The 22,381-nt window shown below is 35.0% G+C and overlaps 1 protein-coding gene across 1 annotated transcript in view; it reads right to left on the reverse strand.

The window, feature by feature from the left end:
• The window catches only part of fam172a (family with sequence similarity 172 member A), a 716,959-nt gene that overhangs the window by 418,064 nt on the left and 276,514 nt on the right, over positions 1-22,381 (reverse strand). Inside the window, exon 7 of the mRNA XM_039759350.1 lies at positions 5,226-5,438. Coding sequence (XP_039615284.1) covers positions 5,226-5,438 — 213 coding nt within the window. The remainder of the gene's footprint in view (positions 1-5,225; positions 5,439-22,381) is intronic.

The raw sequence follows: 22,381 nt of genomic DNA on the forward strand, positions 1-22,381 counted from the left end.
TTTTATTTTGGTTTAAAAACATATGCTAAACATTTTAAGTGAAAATATATCAAGAATACAAGCAGTTTACCAAGTAATATTTTTTTTTAATTCACTCAAGCTGTATTAGGCTGTCTGTGGCTTTTATGGGTAGGACAGTATGGATGTGTTATCAGGATGCTGAGCTGATGAGCCATTAGTTACAAAAATGGAAGTTTTAGTACTGAAAAAAGCAGGAGGCAGTTCTAGTGTTAAAAAGCACAAAATAAAAATTAGTACTCACATACTCTGACATTGCAATTGCTACTTCTAAAGGTGCTAAGGAGCTTGATTTACGTTTTATAACATGATGCATAATCCAGGGAGAAGTAACGATTTGAAAAAGTAGATTATTTGTGATCATAAAGTAGCAAATAAATGTATAGTCTTAGTTTTTAGATGCAGTGTCTCCTTCAGGCACTAGGCTCACTCCAAAAACATTTTGGTACCTGGAACAGTTGTGAACTCCAATAAAAGGCTAAAAAAGAAAAAGCCAGAGACTTCTGAAGACTTCTATGAGAAAATAATTAAAATAGTTTAAGCAAAGCCCTGCAGCAGAGAAAAGTGTAACAGAATGTGACTTGAATAAGAAAGTAAAATATTAATTAAAAAAAATGAAAGGTTAGTAGGTTACAGAACTGTCATTAAATTCACCTGGCCTAAAAAATGTCAAACATGTAACATTTTACAGTAGCTCTAGAGCAAGACTGAAGACCATATTGGGCAAAGAATGTTTTCTAAGTTGTTATACTTTAGCAAAGGAAAATAATGTTAATTCTAAAAATTCTTGCTATTAAGAAACACTGAATTGATCACGTAAGGTTGCAGGTTCTAAACTCTGAAGCTTGAGCAGACAACATGACCAAAGCAGGTTTAAAGTAAGGGTTGAGGGAATTTGACGCACAATACAGCAGGGAGATAGACAGTGTTGAGAAAAATGAAGAGGCAGAAAGTAAGGCAGATGGTAACATGGAATAAGAGAAATTGGATGGGGAAACCCAGTGCTGAAAAACTGCTATGTGACATATCCTCACAGAGAAACTAATTAACTAGTTCACTGCTGACTAAGCAAAGATGAACTAAGGAAACCTGTGTACAGTAAACTGTATAATCAAACATAAAAAAGAAAAATTTAAAGGAGGCAGCAGTTACCCATGCTACTTCGTATCTGTATAATCCTGTGTTTAAAACCACATCTATGAACTGCCTGTCTGGAATTTGCACAAGGTCCTCATATCCATGTGTATTTTCACTGAGTACACTGGTTTCTTTCCATTAACCAAAACTGTGTAGGATAGATTAAATGGTAACATTAAACTATTCCTGTGAGACTGAATTTGGGTGTAATTTGCTGAATTTGGACATATTAATTTGCTCTGAGATGGACTAGTGATTTGTCAATAGTTTGTTTTATGCGTGCTGCCAGCCCCTCATAACTCTGTACTGGAATAAGCAGGTAAGAAAAAATAAACTAATGAATCCATAATTTAAATGGACAATTGCAAAATAAGTGAAAATCAAAGCAAGAAACACCATACCAGAAATAAAACAGGTCAGCTTTGAAGAAAGAATGCATAAAAAACAGGACTTATGTTAGCATTTTCACTATAAACTTAGGAAAGGTGGCAAATAAAATACTAAATAAATAAATAAAGAGTAAACTGTCCAGGAATCTTTTTCTATGCATATATGATAGTCATATGATTTATGCATAAATCTAAAATACAAACATATTAGAAAAATTAGTGTTATTAGTGCAAGTATGAACTTTCGTTTTTGTCTTTTCTTAAATAGCAGATTTCTAATCCTTCTCAGTCAGACTCAAGTGAAACCTTTAGAAGCTTCTTAAGCCATGAATGTCGTTTTTGTTCATGGTTTTCCCTCGCTTGGCTGACAGAAAATAGGTAACTGGATTAGTACTAAAATTCAGAGTAAAGTGAGCTCCCAAACTTCTTTATAGCAGCTCCTAAGAAACTTATCATCGCTAAATTTAAACCAATGGACTGTGATCTTAGTAAGACTACAGATTAGGTAAGGTTGGAAGGTTAGATACTATGAGAAATGAGCTAAAAAGAAAGACTGGGATAATCATTTAAGGACCTTAAATTAGGGTGTGTAAGAAACTGTATTAATCAACTTGCTCAGAGAAAGAACACTGAAAATACAGGTACTCTATCTCTTTTTTAATACATGTATTTTAAGTGTCATACTAAATTATTGATAAGAAATAATGTTGGGACATTTTATCAAATTTTGATTTTAAATGATTAATTTAAAAAAATAATTGAATTACTAAAGTAAACAATTAATTCTTATTTATTTTAAGACAACATAATTAAAATAATAAATAGCATGCCTAAAATGTGCAAGTCTTTTTGCGGTGTCTCTAAGAGTAAAAAAATAATAGTATTTAACCATTAAAAGTTTTAAATTAAAGACATAAAACACACAATCAAATAATCAAAACCTAGCGAATATGTCATGTAAATCAAAAGTCATCAGATGTTACAGTTGCTCTTCATTTTTTCAGGACATGATGTACTATAAACCCATGTACAAATTAAACATGCATCATCAACATGATAAGTATGCAAACAAACAGGAATTTGCTCGAAAACAGTAAGGCTCACAGGTGGGAAATGCTCATTTCCAGCTGAATACTGACTATGCATACACATAAACAACTCGGCTAACATTTTTTTTGTAATTTTATGTACACTTTGAGTATAAGATTGTTATGGTGGATTTATTCTGGTCTGCCTTGTCACTGAAAGAGAAACTAAATTTGTACGTTTATTACTAATCTGTTGACATTTGCTGTCTTCACTCTCAAATTCATTTTGGCAGATGTTTTCAAAAACAAGAATTCTGTCTTATTACAAAACATATTAAACAGCCTTCCCTGGCAGGCTTGTCTGACATCATGTTTATTGCCCAGACTAAATCACTGCTCTGCTAAGCTATAATGTATGCCAGCTACTACATTATTCCCCAGTTATGGAAAATAACAGTACAAACCAATAAAGAAAACACTTTGAGATCAGCTTGTATAAACTGAGCCTGTGGCCAATGATAAACAATTCCATTCTTTCCTAAAAAATGTAAAGATGCAGAACTGGATAATCAGAATTCATATTCTAAAATGTATAAAAATAAATCTACACTTTATGTATTAGAAATTAATATTTTCACATTTGTCAAATGTAAGAAATATAAATTATATATTATGTATAAATCACAAGTAACTACAATTCATTTTGACGAAATTTCACATTGATGGAAATACAACAAAATAATCAGACTGAATACTGTCACAGTATCCTATTCCTCAAAAGCTCCAAAATTAAAGTGACCTATGAGTAACAACCCTTTGGGTTTGGGTCAAAAGCCTTCTTAAATCTGTTTTGGACTTATCTTAACCCACTCCTTACCATTCCTAAAATATTCCTAGTTACTTACCAACTTAAAAGAACCATTTTTCAGGTAGCAATGTGCTTATAATATAGTTACCACTGACTTGTCTGACCTATATACTCTTCACTCAAATGAATAAAATCCATCAGTAGTATTGTATTTTGCTTATTTTAAAACACATACTGTAAAGTTAATCATCTCTAGTCCTACTTACTTGTATCTGCCTACCATGTATAATGCATAGAATGGAAAGCAAGCAGACGCTTATGTCAAAGTGTGAATAATATTGTATGCCCCCTGCAGAATTAGAAAACCTTGGATAGCGCTGTATAACGATCTCATGCTGCTAGCATTACAAAGTGCAAGAGGTTCACTGAGAAAGAGAGAAAAGGAAGACAGAGAGGCTCGGTTTCCTCATTATATTACTCTCGAGCTATTCTATCTTAAATATTTATTAAGATATTAATATCTTCTTTTCACCATATTTTAGATAATGCAGCACAATTGCCTAACTGAAGCTACAAAATCAGAGATTAGGACAGTGGACACTGCAAACTGCAATAAGTTGAAAAAAAACTTATATTTCCTTGCATATTCATTCTTATCCGATTTTTTTGTAAAATTCATAAATAAAATAAAGTTAGGAAGAGATTCATGGTTTGACAAGCTTGTGTCATGATAAAACAACATGCAAATGTATGTCAAGCTGCAATGTGGCACAGTTAACAAGTGTCACATTGTCTCTGCTTTTACTCTGTAGGGGTTTTACTCTTCCATCTAGTTGTGAAAACTTTTCAGGTGTTTTGCCTTGGAGCAATCTATGACACAGTAGCTAGGCAACCTCAGCTTCAAGACAGCTGCTGAAACTTTAATTTTAAAAAAGCAGATGCCATTATTAGCTTTCAGTGGTTTCAGTACAGGGAACATAATTTAACTGTGTGACTTGGGCTTATGGAAGTCTGTCAGATTGAAAATAGTAAGCAGTGCATTATCTTAAGCAGAGAATGATATGGGTAAAGCAGAGTGACAATCAAGAAATCACTGTATAAATTGTTGAAAACCTAATTGATAAAGAGTCTCAAATATGGAAGACACAAGTTTCAGTATAGCTGTGTGCTGTTCATTTCTATTTTTTAATAAACAGTTCTTCACATTTTCTATTCACACCAGATCTGATATTCATCTTAATAAAATTTGAATTTCTAAGAAATCATTCCAGTTCTCATTTATAATATCTTCCCAAACAGTACACACTTGTATAAAGAATAATTCACTATACACCGCATTATATTTCATTTTATTTATGTTAGAAACAGCTCCATTTCCATATGTAAAATATCTGGATAGAACTGTTCTTGTTTCTAATCTAAAAGAATAAGATATTAAAATAAATGGAGAAAACAAAATAACTAAATCCTTCTAAAAGGATATATGATATTAATTAGTTGAGTTGTTTTAAATGAGTTTTATAACTTAATTCATAAAGTATTATTTCTACTTTTATTAAAAGTGCTACTATAACTTACACATACTATTATATAAGTAGTATCAGTGTTCTTATAAACAAAACTGTTAATATAATGCAAAAGATCCACAAATTAAGCAATTAATTTAATTAAGCACACTACCATGTATAGGTTTGGTTTGTTTAGAAGTTTCAAAGCTTAACTTTATTCTGTGCTTATATTAAGATGTTAGTCAGCACACAAAGTCATTGTTATTCATATATGAAGTACAATCTACCAACAATGATTGCCCCAAAAATGAGTGGTAACTTAAAATACTGGGCTTACCCTAATAGAAATTTGTTCAGTTTCTTTTTCCTTCTGTGGATTTCTGTATTTTTCATAGAAATCCCTACGCTTTTTTGGCTCCTTCTCGTCTTTTCTTTCCCTCTTTTCTGCTGGTTCATCCAAACTGTCTGAAGTGAGTTGTACTGGTTTCTTTTCCTTCTCAACTTCAATGTAATTCTCATTTGGATTCAACACAATTACTCCATATCCCTCCTTCATAAGAAAACAAGAATAAATAATGAAATAAGTACTTAAATTCCAGTTTTTGGTGAGCAGACAGACAGAGCAAGTGTATGATGGCCAGTCATAAAGGTCAACATACATGCAGTACAACTCATGTGCTTGATATCATAAAGTAAAAATATTTAATGAATATTGTAAGTCCTTTAGCAATACATGTTTGCCAAAAACGTCACTGTCAGGGATTTTAGCATGCACGTTCTGTTTTCTTTGAACTATAAGAGAACAGGATTAGCAAACAGTGACAAGCATCTGATTCAGTGAATTAGAGTTTCTGTTTGCAAAAGGGCAGGTGTCAGGTGCTATCAAACATAATCGATTCCAACATCAATCAGCTTAGAAATACAGCAACATGTAAGCAGGATGATGCTTTGTCAATAAAGACAAATAATGAGAAAACTGATTTCTTGCAGTTCACAATGAAATGAAGGAAATGCAAATATTAAAAACTTCGTAATCAAATTTTTCTCTCCCTAGAATGTTACCAAAAATTACATAAATTACATGGAATTTATGAAATCATTAAATAACATTTTCAGTACTGTAGGCAAAAACTTAAGAAACTATATAGGTTCTTTCATTTTTCATGATCATTCATTTTGTTTAAGACTATTAACAAGAGAAAATGTGCTTTATATAATTCTAACCACAGGATATTATGCCTAAATGAAAAGGTAAGAAGGCAATAACATTGAGAAAACAGAGTAAGCCTGAAATTCTAATATATCAGCTAATACTATATAAATAAAATCGTTGATACCAAAACTGTGGGCAATTCAAATAATAAAAAGATTAATGTAATAAATATATAGCAATTCAAAAATAATGTCTATGTTAATACTAAATTTAAGCACTGTCATTTTTAACAACTGATGTTTGTCAATGTTTCACAATAAAGAATGTAAAAACATAAAAATATTTTTAAGAAATTAACATAAAAAAGGTATTTAAAAAGTTACCCTTCTTATTCATAAACTCATAAAAATGCATTTCATGTAGCACATTTTAATAAAATGTTTAAAAGTATCAAATTTAAGAAGGTGTAATAAAGTGATTCCCTTATTCCATTTAACAAAGGCATATTTTCACAAGGCAGACTATGTTTTACATATATTTTTTCAGGAGTGATAAAATCTGGTCGTCATGATATGGCATTAGCACTGAACTTGCGTTGACAACAGAAAAATCACACATTCACAGCTTTAGTGATTATAAAAATTATGGTTTTCTCACCCTCTTCTGCAAATGTGATAGCAAATTTTCTCCTTATCTTTAATTTAATAAAATAAACCTAGAAATGTACCACATCAATTCAAATTAACATGAAATGCAAGCTTTGGGAGAAAAAAAAATCCATCCTTCTCAGTTTTCATTTGTAATGTACAACATATTTTAAGAGCTGTAGTTTTTTATTAAAAGAGACTACTGTTCTGAGGGGCAAGTTTATTTTTATCATGCATTTTTCATATACAGTACATAAAGAAGAGTAATAGAGTGGGTAGCATTTCTGAATGTTGTCTGTGTGGAGTTTACACATTTTTTCCACATCTACATAGATTTTTCTCTGGACATTCTGGTATTCTTCTCATACAACTAAAGACATGCAGTTAGATTTAACTGGCAATTTCAAACCAGCCCCTGTGCAAGTGTGAGGGTGTGCATGAGTAGATTCTGTCATGGGTTTACGGTCTGTCCAGGTCTGGCTTTGCACCCAGTGCTGCAATGTAGACTCTATTTTCCCATGGCCCTGAACTGGATTAAACAGTTATTTTAATTAATATAATAACAATGTGGAGGTCTCATTACTTGAAACTATACTTGCAGATTATATTAAACAAACAAAAAAACAAAAATGGCATAGGGTTGGGGGTATCCTAAGGCAGCATCATGTATAATGGCTATCAGTGTGGTACATTAGAAACATCCTCCAGTTTTCAGTAATAAAGCAAAGGCATAAGCACAAAAAAAAAAATAAATAAATAAAAATGCATATTACAATGAATAAAATTAGCAATGATTTTAAAAATACACAGTATACAGTACTAGGTATAGTTTATTTATTCAATGTTCTACTTATTTTAAATGTGCAAATTATAAGTATTGTGTAGTTTGGGTAAAAAAAATACATATAACAACAAGTTTGCTAACTAAAGCATTAACTAACAGGAAAATATGTTATTGTATGATAAATATATGTATATTATTATATACACACATTTGTATGCAACACAAAGAAAAAAATTCAATATATAACTTTGTAAAATATTTACTTACATTAGACACATTATTCATTGCACTGTTCACATTAAGTTTTGATTTGAAGTTTCTTCAATAAAAAACAGTAAATGCACAAGTTTTTAATATTCATTTAAATAACTACACATAATCATCGAAGTACTATTACAATTAAACAATGCATTTCTCCCATACTTATTACGAGAAGACTGATCAGCAAAAACAACATAATAAAGTTGCCTTGGGGTAGTTTAATTTATTTACCAAACACTATTGCTTGCATTTTACTTTAAAAGCTCTCTTCAACAACATATTCATTTAGTTAAAAAAATACGTATATTTTTAATTTGCAGAATAATTTAGTATTTTCAGATAAACAACAAAGTAAAATATGGTTGTTTTCCTTTCTAGGACAACCATATAAAATGAGGATTAGAGTATGCTAACCTTCTTTCTCAGGGGTTAAACTCAAAAATGCAATTACTCATGATAATAAATGATCTATTGCAGCACAGCAGACTTGATGTGTTTTCTTCTTTGTGGTAATCACAATGCATGTATATTAAAAGAGTATTAAAAAACTCTGAAGCAGACCTTTAATTCATGTTTCAGTCTCTGCTAGGTATTTTTTCAGCATTTGAACAAGCCGGGGATCTTTTGTTATCAAATTCAGTGGAAATCTTGGACCAAGGCTTTCACATCCTAGCTTTGTACCACTGCCCACTGGTGGCAAATGAAATAAATGTCTGGCAGTAGCCATAATAATTCATCAATTCCATGTTTCTAAAGGAAAAGATTTCCTATAGAAGACCAATTCAAGGCTATTGCTTCCCAACAGTGTCAAAACTTTATTCAAGTAACTCTTATCATGCTCCTTCAATCTGAAGCACTACTGCATTCCACAAGGTATTGTACCTACTGTAACTGCATTAGCAAGTTACAGATAACTATACTTAATATATCATACATTGCCCTTAACAAAAGAAAGTTAACATTTTTGTGCTTCTTTTACTAAAAGAGAAAAAGTTTAAAAAGCAGCACTAGTAAAACAATGCTAAAACTCACAAATATCTTCTTGATTTGAGGGCATATATATTATGAGGCGTTCAAAACAGAAATTGTAGATGTTTATCTTAAATACATATAATTTGCACTACTTTAATGTGTGATTTAAGACATGGCTATAATCTGATAAATAAATAAGTTATGAAAAGTTGCCAGCTATATAAAGCCACACAAAACTGCGGGTTACACTACTGATAGTTAAGTGAAAATGACAAATCACTAAGTAGTTAAAATGGATGTGAGTGGATTAGTATATGTATTTAAAAAAAAGTCTTCCTTTTTTCACTTACAGAAGTAAATGTATTTAACAATAAGGATGCAGATAACTTTCTGATGTCTGGCATTCTAGGACACAAAACTGCAATTCACCCCTGCAAAGATGTTTCAAATACTTTTTATCTTAAAATTATATATCTAATAGGTTTAAATGTAACCTGAACTTTGACATCAGAAATGCATAAAAGATATCCAAATTATGTGAGCTGTGTTCATTTTCTAATAACACTTAAAAAAGCTTCTTAAACATGCTATTTTGGAAAATGCATCTGGCATATGATTCTGATTAAGAAAATTTAAAGATAATCTATGTAAAGTGGTACTTGGATAGTTTGACTTAATAGATCTGCAGAAAAAGAAATGGTAACATGGCGTGTTCATAGGCTTTGAAAAAAAAATCATCTAAGAATATGTTTTGAATTTTTGAAATTCTTCTATTTCTTTGTTCACAGTTCCCTTATACTGCACACATAAAGCTGTGTATATTAAATAAACATTTTAAATTATTTAAAGCAGGGGATCCAGACTCCAGGTTTTTGTTCAAAGCATCTCTACATTAACTGAGCAAGTAGTTGCTTCCTTTTTCTTTAATTCTTTAAATTGTTTTACATCACTATATAAGAATTTTGAGGAAGCATTTGTGTATTTTATTCAGAGGTTTTCTTAAACTTCCTTGTTAAGGTATTGCCTTTCTGTTTATTTCAAAATGTAAGAAATAGCAGTACAAGAGGTGCACACAAGGAAGAGTGTAACTGAACGGACCACTTTTGTCTAGAGATGCACTGATTTTAAATTCACATTAAACATTTTAAATGCAGTTAATACAACATACTGTTGAAGTAATTTTATGCCAACATTGTTGTAATTCTTAATTCAATTTAGGGTTTTTGGGGGCACATACCTCCAAGCACCCAAACTTCACCAATCATCAATTAACTAAACATCCACATCTTTGGAGTATAAGAGAAATATATTATTGGTAGACAACTGATAAAGACAAGGCAAAAATGTGCAAACTCAATTCAGACAGTAGTCAAGAGCCAGATTTTAATCTAAGACTCTGAATCCAAAGTCTTAAGTACTAACAACTGAACTACCAGTCTTCTCTAACAAAAATGCTGCATTAAGACAATCAGATGAAAATGAATAAAGAGTATAATTATATATATATATATATATATATATATATATATATATATATACATATATATCTTCTTATATAATACGTTACCGTGGCTGTTCGTTTGTCTGTCCAGTATTTTAAATCACCTGTAGCTCGCAAACCGTTTCACCTATTGACTTGAAATTTGGTACACATATACTACATGACGTCTACTATCCGCTTTTGAGGTGATGATTTTTTATTTTTATTTTATTTTATTGTAGAATCAACTGTCGGCAAAAAAAAGATGCAGACGAAAGAAGAGAAGCAGCGGGCCGCTAGTGTGGAGAAAAGAAGAGCTGCACAGGAAGCAGCAAGTGCATCAACCTCTTAGCAAACAAATGATAAACAGAGACAGAGAAAGAGTATGAAAACTAGGAATGCTCAAGTCAAGTGTATTCACTGCATGTTATCGTGCAGTACGCCGTTACTTGTATATATATATTGTGGAATATGACCCGGAAACAGACAGGCAGACACGTTGTAATCACCCCACACACGTTTATTGAGGTTCTCCATATTTACAAAAGTCAGCTCAACAGACTCCAATACCCCACAGTCCAGGCCACCACAACAATGCCTTCTCTCTGTCTTCAGATCGCCTCCTTCTCTCCTCCAGAGACCTCGTCTGTCTTTCACCCGAATCAAGTCATCCTCTGATGGGAGGCGGTCCCATTAAATAAGCACCCGGGTGTGCTCCAGGTGTGTTACCGGCAATCTCCCACCACCACGCCCCAGTGTGGCGGAAGTGCCAGCTGTATCTCCGGAAGCACTCCAGGTGTCCCTGCTTCTCTTCCCCCCAACACTTCCGGGTGTAGTGGAAATGCTGAGGTCCAGGGTCCTCGAGGTATTGGGGTGCCCCCTGGCGGTAACCACAGGCCCCTACAGGGTCGAGCTTCTCAGCTCTGTACCAGTGGCCCACAGGGTGGCCGCCCCCTTGAGGTTTGGAGGAGGCACAAGCCTTCCTCCATTCGTCTTGGGTGTCCCGGCTGGGTACCACCCCCATCTGGGTACCACAATATATACTGTATATATATATATATATATATATATATATATATATATATATATATATATATATATATATATATATATAAAATACCGCCGCGCAGCGGTGAAGTACTGCATTCAAATTATATTAAGAAGAAAGTTAAACTTTTTTAAACTGTGGGACAATATGCCAATAATTATTTGTTAAGGATCTCTTTGTATACCATGTTGTCAGTTCGGCCCTCCGGTTGTAACATGATCAAGCTGTGCGCTGAGCTTACTCTTGAGCATGTAACTTACAGTTGGCCATGTGAACAGTAATCTTGTCTCAAATCTCACAGCTTGGATTGCTGCTGTCATAATCGGTTTGAGTTTCATGGTTTGTTTCAATTACGACAGTATTTGCAGGATTTGTTGTGTTGAAGTGACATTTGGCATCTGTCAAGCGTTGTAAGCACACAACCAGTTTCATCGATAAAATCACATCCAGCTTTTGAGAGTTTAAACATTCATAAACATCAAAGTGTCCACTACTGAAATCGTCACCTGTGAATCTAAGATGTTTAAGAGGCATTGGCGGTTGTCGAAAGGTGTAAAATATTTGGCCATTTCGGTACACTTGAAAGCGACAACCGAACAATTTAGCGGCAGCCATCAACTCACATGCAGAACCATAGGTGAAGAGCTTAAGCATTTCACTCTTCTAGTGCTCCTGTGTAGTATAATTATCTCCTGTACCGTCATCAGTCCACACCTTGAACCTGTCCCAGTCATTCAATACATAAGACAGAATGTTCCTCCGGATATCAAGAGTGAGCCTGATATGGCCGTGCAATATGTAACAAAGAGAATGGAAAAGGTAGGTAGTATCTCCAGGCATGGAAACCACTCGGTAAGTGACAGTTCTTTGATCGATAGAATTTCTTGAAGATGGGCCCATAAGTAACAAAGACTGTTGAAAAGTTCAATATGGAGGCCGACAGTGGCATCATACTACCGAAATAAGTACGCACATTGGTTTCAGTTAGTGGAGGGAAGCCGCCTACCAAATTTCAAGAAGATGGGGCCATAAATAAGAAAGTTCAACATGGCGGACGTTGTTGACCGTTATGACCATTACGCGTAGAATTTCGAAATGAAACCTGCTTAACTTTTGTAAGTAAGCTGTAAGGAATGAGCCATGCAAATTTCAGCCTTCTACCTATACGGGAAGTTGGAGAATTAGTGATGTTGGAAAATTCAATATGGCGGCTGACAGTGGCGTCATACCACCAAAATAAGTACGTACATTGGTTTCGATTAGCTAAGGGAAGCCACCTACCAAGTTTCGTGAAGATGGGGCCGTAAATAAGAAAGTTCAACATGGCGGACGTTGTTGACCGTTACGCGTAGAATTTCGAAATGAAACCTGCTTAACTTTTGTAAGTAAGCTGTAAGGAATGGGCTTGCCAAATTTGAGCCTTCTACCTACACGGGGAGCTGGAGAATTAGTGACGTGTGGAAATATCAATATGGCGGCCGACAATTCATACCACGAAATAAGTACATACATCGGTTTTGGCGGGAAGCCACCTACCAAATTTCGTGAAGATGGGGTCAGCCTTCTACCTACACGGGAAGTTTGAAAATTGGTGACGTTGGAAAATTCAATATGGCGGCCGACAATGGCGTCATACCACCAAAATAAGTACGTACATCGGTTTTGGTTAGTGCAGGGAAGCCGCCTACCAAATTTCGTGAAGATGGGGCCATAAATAAGAAAGTTCAACATGGCGGACGTTGTCGACCGTTATGACCGTTGCGTGTAGAATTTCGAAATGAAACCTGCTTAAGTTTTGTAAGAAAGCTGTAAGGAATGAGCCTGCCAAATTTCAGCCTTCTACCTACACGGGAAGTTGGAGAATTAATGATGAGTCAGTCAGTCAGTCAGTCAGTCAGTGAGTGAGTGAGGGCTTTGCCTTTTATTAGTATAGATATATATATATATATATAAATAAAACAATATATATATTGATCCATCAATTTAAGAAACCTATCCTTGTTAAGACAGTGGCACAACAGTATTTAGATCACTTCAATTTCTTACAAAGTCCAAAATTAGGTCTAAATCTAAACTCTATAGAACAGAAGAAAAAAAAATTAGAAATTTAATATAAGACAGGCCTTAGAAAAAGAAACTTATCTTTAAAGAATAAAATGTTCAAATAAAAACTAGTACCGCAGTGGTTGTCAAGACCATGCGCAGAAAACCTTATTCTCAAACATGGTTTTAGTTATTTCTGCAACAGCACAGTACTGTATGTCTAGTGTGAACTAAACGTCAATGCTTTATCTACATAAAAAAAGGCCACTAATGCATATTTGCACTGAAGGACTTTTTTTTTTTCATCAGTTTATATAGGCTAGAAGTTGTCACTTCTCAATAAACTGTGACTCAGCCAAGCTTCACTCCATCATGCCCGCTGTGGTGGAAGCCATTAACTGACAGATGAGGCACTACATTCAGTTTTAATAAGGTGTGGAAGTACATACATAAAACAATAACATGGTTTTGCCAACATAAAAAGGAAATTTGCAGCAGTGTCCAGTTTTCCTAAAGCAATTTACTGAAATCATATTTATATAAGGGCACCTAGAAAAAATGCTGTTGCTTTTGTTAACTGTAAGCAGTGACAATCCATTAACACTTAGAAGAGGTGTTAGGTACTTCATGGGACACACACCAAACAATCATCCTTGGTAGTGGATTGACAGATTCTGTCTCATGGCACTTACTGCTTTGCAAGGGACCCCCACCCAAGACACTGATTGCGAGACCTAGCTTTGTAGCACTACATGGAGGGCGCCCAGGCTTCCCAGCTAAGAATGAATAAATCTGTTTCGAATCAGCACATATGTAGTTCACATCCACTCAGGAGAGAGAACATTGGTGACATCATGTTGGCAATCAAAAAGTTTCAGATTTTGGAGCATTACAGATTTTAGAATTCTGGATTAGGGATACTCAACCTGTATTTCCTATTCTGGAATCTAATTACAATCAACTATTTCTAGAGTCGAATGACTAAAAAACTTTATACAGTGGAACCTTGGGTCACGATCGTCTCGGACCACATACAAATCGGGTTACGACCAAAACGTTTGCCAAACTTTTGCATCTGTTCACGACCACACACTCGGGTGACGAACAAGCCAGTTTCCCTTCCAGTTAATACGTGCCGATGATTTCCGCACGTGTTCAGTCTCTCCCTATGCAGCGAGCGAGAGACAGAGAGCGTGAGAGAGCAAGCGAGAGAGAGAAAGAGAGAGAGACCACAAGAAGGCAGTTAAAAGAATGCACTGGGCTTGTTTTTAAAGTGACTGCTTCGAGCATTGTTTTAATCTTGTATTTAATGAAGACTGTTTTCTATTGGATTTTAACCTCCACTTCACTTCTGTTTTTATGGGATTATTTCTTTATTGAAGGATTCTGAAAGCACTGCACTTTAATTTGGACTTTGTTTTTGATTGTTGTTTTTTTGATTTTAATAAAAACACTTGGCACTCTTTGCACCATTCGATTGCTCCATTGTAGTGCCTCACTGTCATGCTCATCGGTAACATTACCGACGGTGACGGGTTTAAGGGCTCCCGGAAGCAAGATGGGAGCATGCAGCGAACTCGCATCTTCACAGACTTTACCTCAAAACTGTAATCTCCTCTCCACCCAGTTCCTCCTCACTTCCTTCATGCCAGAACTCGACTCATGTAAGGTTAGTTTTCTTGGTTGTTTATGGTTAGTTTTTGTATAAATTACGGATTTTTCAAATGTTAATTTTTTTCCCTGTGCTTAAAACTCATTAAAAAAGGTGTTTACAGAGAGCAGTTCGTAAGGCTATAGCGTGAACTCTTGCAATGTTAGTTTTCTCTATTCCCTACAGATTTTATTTTTTCTCCAGCCATCTGGAATTTTTTGTTTTTTCTGTCCCCCCTGGCCATTGAACCTTACTCTTATTCGATGTTAATTAATGTTGATTTATTTTGTTTTCTTATTGTGTCTTTTATTTTTCTATTCTTTATTATGTAAAGCACTTTGAGCTACTGTTTGTATGAAAATGTGCTATATAAATAAATGTTGTTGTTGTTGTTCAAGGTTTTCTCAGTGTTATTCAATGTTTTTACATTTAGTTTACTATTACACTGTGCATTCTATGGTGTACTTAACTATTTTTGTGCTTAAAAAATCTTTAAAAAAATATATTTACATATAGCTAGTACGGTCCGGAACGGATTAATTGCATTTACATACAATCCTATGGGGGAAATTACTTCGGATTTCACTGTACTTTATTTTCAAATTCTCTCCGAGCAAAGTTACTCTAAATTTTTGTGAGCTACAATTCACTCCCGGAAACATTCCAAACTATATCACACTGCACATCTCACATTATAAAACTCATTTTGGTGTACAAAAAAGGAAATACAGCCAAACTGAGGCCATTCGTACTTAGGGCAGAGGGCCACACCAAAAAAATAGGGTAGTATTGTTCTAGGAACTGGCTGTATGCTTTTTGTTGCTCTCATAGTTGTAGCCACACTGCCAACAATGTGCCCTCTAATTTTTGTTTTTCAATTAATCAAGTCAAGTCAAGTTGGGGAGCATGCACTTGCATGATCCCGGTTTACAACCCCTAAGGTCGACACACGGTTCAGTCCCAGCCTCCGAAAATGACCCTCTATCTGCCGCAGCCAGGTGTTACGTGGGCGACCCCTTGGCCTGGTCCAGCCACTTGGGTTACCAGCAATGAGGATCTTGCAAGTCGTATCACATTTGGGGAAACGCGCCACATGGCGTTACTGCTATAACTAACGCTTCCTCACAATTCAGGTAATGTGCTTCACTCGGGACTCCATGAGCAACAGCTCATTCGACACAAAGTCAAATCAACGCTACCCAAGGATTTTCCAGAGAGACACAGTACCAAAGGACTCCAGTCTTCACCTGGTCACTGGATAGCGACCATGTCTCGCAACCATATAGCATACAACTTTTTAATTAATGAGCAAAAGTAAATAACAGATGAACTGCTGCTTTCAGTATACAACTAACTAACTTCAGTCCTGCTTATAATTACAGGCAGCACTAAACAACACCTCACAAGCCTTTATTGGGGGTGGGGGAGGTGGTTCTTGGTGGTTATATTCCATGTGAATAATCGTTTGATCGCTGAGAAGCACAAACAAATGAACAATGGGCTATGGGATTGAAGTTGGGCTCCAGTGATATAATAATTCTGAAGCAACCCCAAATGAACAGCAAATTGAGACAGAGGGTTACAATTTTGGAAGCGCAGCTGCATGGCACTTCCAAACTGCTATGCCGGAGGGAAAGTGAGGGGCACCCTAAATAATGGTGTGCAGCCAAGCAGCCACACAGCTTTCAGGGAAAATAAAAGCAATTAGAAAAGACGTGGTGGAGATGAAGATCCAGTACTGATACTGCAACCAATAAGTGACCAACAATAAGTTTGCCTCTGTGTGTGTGTGTGTGTATACAGTGGGTACGGAAAATATTCAGACCCCCTTCAATTTTTCACTCTTTGTTATATTGCAGCCATTTGCTAAAGTCATTTAAATTAATTTTTTTCCTCATTAATGTACACACAGCACCCCATATTGACAGACAAAAAAAATAATTTTTGAAATTGTTGCAGCCATTTTTAGGTCTCTCCAGAGATGCTCAATTGGGTTTAAGTCAGGGCTCTGGCCATTCAAGAACAGTCATAGAGTTGTTGTGAAGCCACTCCTTCGTTATTTTAGCTGTGTGGTTAGGGTCATTGTCTCCACACACTGAGGAGAGGCAAGACACATCACAGCCCACATGGAGTTTGCTAAACGACACCTGAAGGACTCTGAGATGGTGAGAAATAAGATTCTCTGGTCTGATGAGACCAAGATAGAACTTTTTGGCCTTAATTCTAAGCGGTATGTGTGGAGACAACCAGGCACTGCTCATCACTTGTCCAATACAGTCCCCACAGTGAAGCATGGCGGTGGCAGCATCGTGCTGTGGGGGTATTTTTCAGCTGCAGGGACAGGACGACTGGTTGCAATCGAAGGAAAGATGAATGAGGCCAAGTACAGGGATATCCTGGACAAAAACCTTCTCCAGAGTGCTAAGGACCTCAGACTGGGCCGAAAGGTTTACCTTCCAACAAGACAATGACCCTAAGCACACAGCTAAAATAACGAAGGAGTGGCTTCACAACAACTCTGTGACTGTTCTTGAATGGACCAGCCAGAGCCGTGACTTAAACCTGGCTCTGGAGAGACCGAAAATTGGCTGTCCACCAAAGTTTACCATCCAACCTGACAGAACTGGAGAGGATCTGCAAGGAGGAATGGCAGAGGATCCCCAAATCCAGGTGTGAAAAACTTGTTGCATCTTTCCCAAGAAGACTCATGGCTGTATTAGCTCAAAAGGGTGCTTCTACTAAATACTGAGCAAAGGGTCTGAATACTCAGGACCATGTGATATTTCAGTTTTTCTTTTTTAATAACTCTGCAACAATTTCAAAAAGTCTTTTTTTGTCTCTCAATATGGGGTGCTGTGTGTATATTAATGAGGAAAAAAATTAATTTAAATGATTTTAGCAAATGGCTGCAAATATAACAAAGAGTGAAAAATTGAAGGGGTCCTGGATACTTTCCGTACCCACTGTGTGTGTATATATATATATATATATATATATATATATATATATATATATATATATATATATATATATATATATATATATATATATATATACTCAAAAAAGAAACACGTTCCTTTTTCCAGGACTGTGTATTTCAACAATAATGTTTTAAAAATCCAAATAACTTTACAGATCTTCATTGTAAAGGGTTTAAACAATGTTTTCCATGCATGTTCAATTAACCATAATCAATTAATTAACATGCACCTGTGGAATGGTCGTTAAGACCTTAACAGCTTACAGAAAGTAGGCATTTAAGGTCACAGTTCTAAAACGCAGGACACTAAAGAGACTTGTCTACCGACTGTGAAAAACACCCAAAGAAAGATGCCCAGGGTCCCTGCTCATCTGCGTGAACGTGCATTAGCCATGCTGCAGGGAGGCATGAGGACTGCTGATGTGGCTAGGGCAATAAATTGCCATTTCCACACTGTGAGACGCCTAAGACAGCGCTACAGGGAGACAGGAAGGACAGCTGATCATCCTCGCAGTGGAAGAGCCCGGATCTCAATCCCATTGAGCACGTCAGGGACCTGTTGGATTGCAGGGTGAGGGGTAGGGCCATTCCCCCCAGAAATGTCCAGGAACTTGCAGGTGCCTTGGTGGAAGAGTGGGGTAACATCTCACAGCAAGAACTGACAAATCTGGTCCAGTCCATGAGGAGGAGATGCACTGCAGTACTTCAAGCAGCTGGTGGCCACACCAGATACTGACTGGTACTTTTGAATTTGAGCCTCCCTTCATTCAGGGACACATTGTGAAACATTTTTAGTTTATTTCTTATGGTGTTGACTCTTTTAGTGTTCACACAAATATTTACACATTAAGTTTACTGAAAGTAAAACAGTTGAAAGTCAGAGGACGCTTTTTTGCTGAGTATCTATATATATATATATATATATATATATATATATATATATATATATATATATATATATAAAACTTACTCACTATTTATAAAAAGTCTTAGGGTACTGTTCACTACAGAAAACGTTATATAAAATGAAGCCTGTCTATCAATCTTTAACATTATTTGGCCACAGGTTAGTGTACTGGCTAGCAATCTGACCTCTCAGCTCCAGAAAGCAAAGGTTGAAATCCCAGGCAAAGGCATTATCTGACTGTACTTTTCTCATTCTCCCAGTGTCTGGATGGCTTTTTTTTTTCCCAAATAACAAAATGGCATGCTTGGTTCATGTACAACTTTAAATCAGACAGAAGTGTGGGTGTGGACATACTGTAAATATGTATATGGATTGGAGCTCTCTTCTTAACTTACACTCAATATTTCTGGTGCTGGTATCTGGCACAGTCCTAAACTGGATTAAGAAGGTTAGAAAATGGATAGAAGTATGCATACTTCTTATTTTTTTAATTTTTAAAACTTTATTACATTAAATACCATATCAATCCATTTATTTTCTAAACCCCAGGGCAGGGTAACAGAGCAGCTGGAGCCTCTACAAGCAATCACTGGCTGCAAAGCAGAAACAACACTTGGACAGGGTGCCAGTCTATCTCAGAGCAAACACACAAACACACAGAGCAAACTATGTGAGGAGAACATGCAAACTCCACAAACTGCTCCACCTCCTAGCCCTCAATACAATATAACTGATATTTTAAATTTATGTAATACACTAAGCCTTTCCTGAGTATGGAAGTGAAGAAGAATAAAAAGACAATAATCAGAAATTCAATTATTTAAAATAAATATCACCATGTCTTTAAAAAATTACATTCTGATGCAGGAAACCTTTTAAAATAAAATCATAAGACAAACAACTTTCAAGCTACCATAAGCCTTACTGTAATGATTCTAATCAGATCTTATGTAGAGCTACATCTTCTTAGTGGCACTGTCAGAAGCATGCTTTAGCATAGGCAGATGATGAAGTGGCAGGAGTGTTAAAGGTACTTGTGGCACACTATTTGCATGGATGAAAAATATTTTTCAAACTGAATAAAACACAACAATAGCATTGTAATCATAATTTAAACTTCAAATTGACAGTACCAGAGCACATGGCTGATTAAGCTCACCTGTCATTTTGACTTATAGCAGTATATACATTGCAACAAAGGATGACATTTAAATTCAAACAGACTAAAAATGTGACTTTTGAATCAATTGAGCACAACTGCCTATATGTTAAATATTGCTCCTTATCATCATGGTTGGATGTAGCAAACAATGGAAGTTTTCCTAATTTCATGAACTGGCTAAAGCAGCAATCCTTTAGTTTAATTTTTAAACTGATGTTTTGTATCACAGATTTGAAAGAAAACAGGAGCTTTTACTAATTTGTCAGCAGGGACCAGCAACAGATGGAATGTCACTCAGTCACTGGGCAAATTCTTCCACTTGAGTCTTCAGTTAACACAACATGCATTACTGTAGTTTGCATAGAAAAAACAAAGATTCATTGGGAAAACCATTGGACTGGAATTGAACTTGAATCCCTAAAGCTATGAGGTAGCATCAACAGCATTTGTGCTATTGGCAATCCTTCTAATGCTATAAGTTTCAGCACTTCTCACCTACTTTCTCTTAATTTTTTAACTTTATTCAAGATAATTAACACAAGAATGGACATAACACAAGAATGAACATATCAAATAAGAAAATAAAAGTATATTTTAACATTTACAGTTTAATATAATGATGCTTTTTAATTATTGAAAAAAATACATAGTTGAGATATCACATATTCACAAATGAATATTCTCACTAAAATGCACACTGGCACCCATGAAAATTACAGTATTATATGGTCACAAGTCTAGTATGTATTTATCTATAAGACATAACATAATGAATTTTGGGATTTCACAACATAAATTACAGTGATTGTATAACATATTAGAGTTTATTACACTTTATGACACCCCTAAAACCTATAGTGATATTAAATAAATATTTCAATGTATATCATAAAACATACACAAACCTATTAGAACTCTTAACACTAGTTTCTTAGAGACTGCCTTCTACTTTAGCATATTCCGATACTAAGAAAAAATCAAAAGGTAATATGTAGTACTGTAACTGATAGAAATGAGTATAGAAGAAAAAAATTAAATGGGAAAAACAGCCCAATCTAAGTGACATGAAGTCAACCAGGTACAAGAAACAACAAAGCACAGTTTGAATACTCACTGTAAATTTGGATTATTCATATTTGCTTTGTTATGCCAAGCTAAATACCTCTTCCATTTTAACTCAGCCTATCTCTTCGTGTTTTCTCACTTACTACTCACCATTAAGGCAACTATGTAGCTCACATATTTGTGAACATAAATATGATGGCATAATTATTATTCGTTGGTGTGCAGAAAACCATTTTATAATTTTTTATTTATTTATTTTAATTACTGGTCTTATCAGAAGTACAAAACTAAAATATGTGAACTCAAGACTGCAACTGGTAAAGATTAGGTCAGTTTTAAGAAACACTCTCACAGTACGGTAAGTATACTCATAATCCTATATATTATAATTTTATGGTTATTTTATGATTAAATATATTTTCATAAATGTAATTCCTGCATAACTTTGGGACAGCCTCTATGTAAAATACAGGATTTGGATATTGCAAGCAGAAAACATACTCACAAATATATAAAACAAATGCATTTAAAAAAGTAACTTTTATGTACTTTGCATTTTTGATTAGTGACATGTTTTATGATTGTGGATTCATTATTTTGACAATTACCAGATATTTCTAGGTTAGGTACACTTTATTATGGCAATTATTATTGAACATTTTCTTCCAGCAGGAATGTACCAACATAAAACATTGTTCCACATGTACAAGAATAAAGCCAAGAGACAAGAAAAGATATACTTTTTTTTAACCAATCAAAATACGCACGCCTAGGATTCTTACATTTAGAATATTCATTTATGAAAGTACACTGTAAAACCTGAAGAGTTCCTCAGAGCCCCTCTAGGCACTAGCATTGAAAATACCAATTGCATCAGTAAAAATGAGTTCTTAAAACTAATGTTTTTGAGTCATGGGGATCTAAGATTGCAACTTAATGGTAACAATTAAAACTTTGGAAACAAAGGATGGCTGCTGTCTGACAGGATCCAAACCTGCTTGTGGTACAGCTCCATAAGAAGGGACTGCTGCAGTAAAATAATACTAATAATTTCAAATTGTTGTTGAGAAAATGTTTCTTCTTAATATAATATGATTTCTCAAGCCAATATATAAAAGCACACAGATTGAATAAAATATTTTAAGAATGTCATTATCATTTTATCAACAAATACTTTGCATATGTGACAATACTAGTACTATGTCTTTAAAATAAATTACATTCCTAAAAAAGATTTTTAGTCATCCATCCATCCATTTTCCAACCCGCTGAATCCAAACACAGGGTCACGGGGGTCTGCTGGAGCCAATCCAAGCCAACACAGGGCACAAGGCAGGAAC

The sequence above is a fragment of the Polypterus senegalus genome, chromosome 7 (assembly GCF_016835505.1).
Source record: "Polypterus senegalus isolate Bchr_013 chromosome 7, ASM1683550v1, whole genome shotgun sequence".
In the NCBI taxonomy this organism is placed as follows: Eukaryota; Metazoa; Chordata; class Cladistia; order Polypteriformes; family Polypteridae; genus Polypterus; species Polypterus senegalus.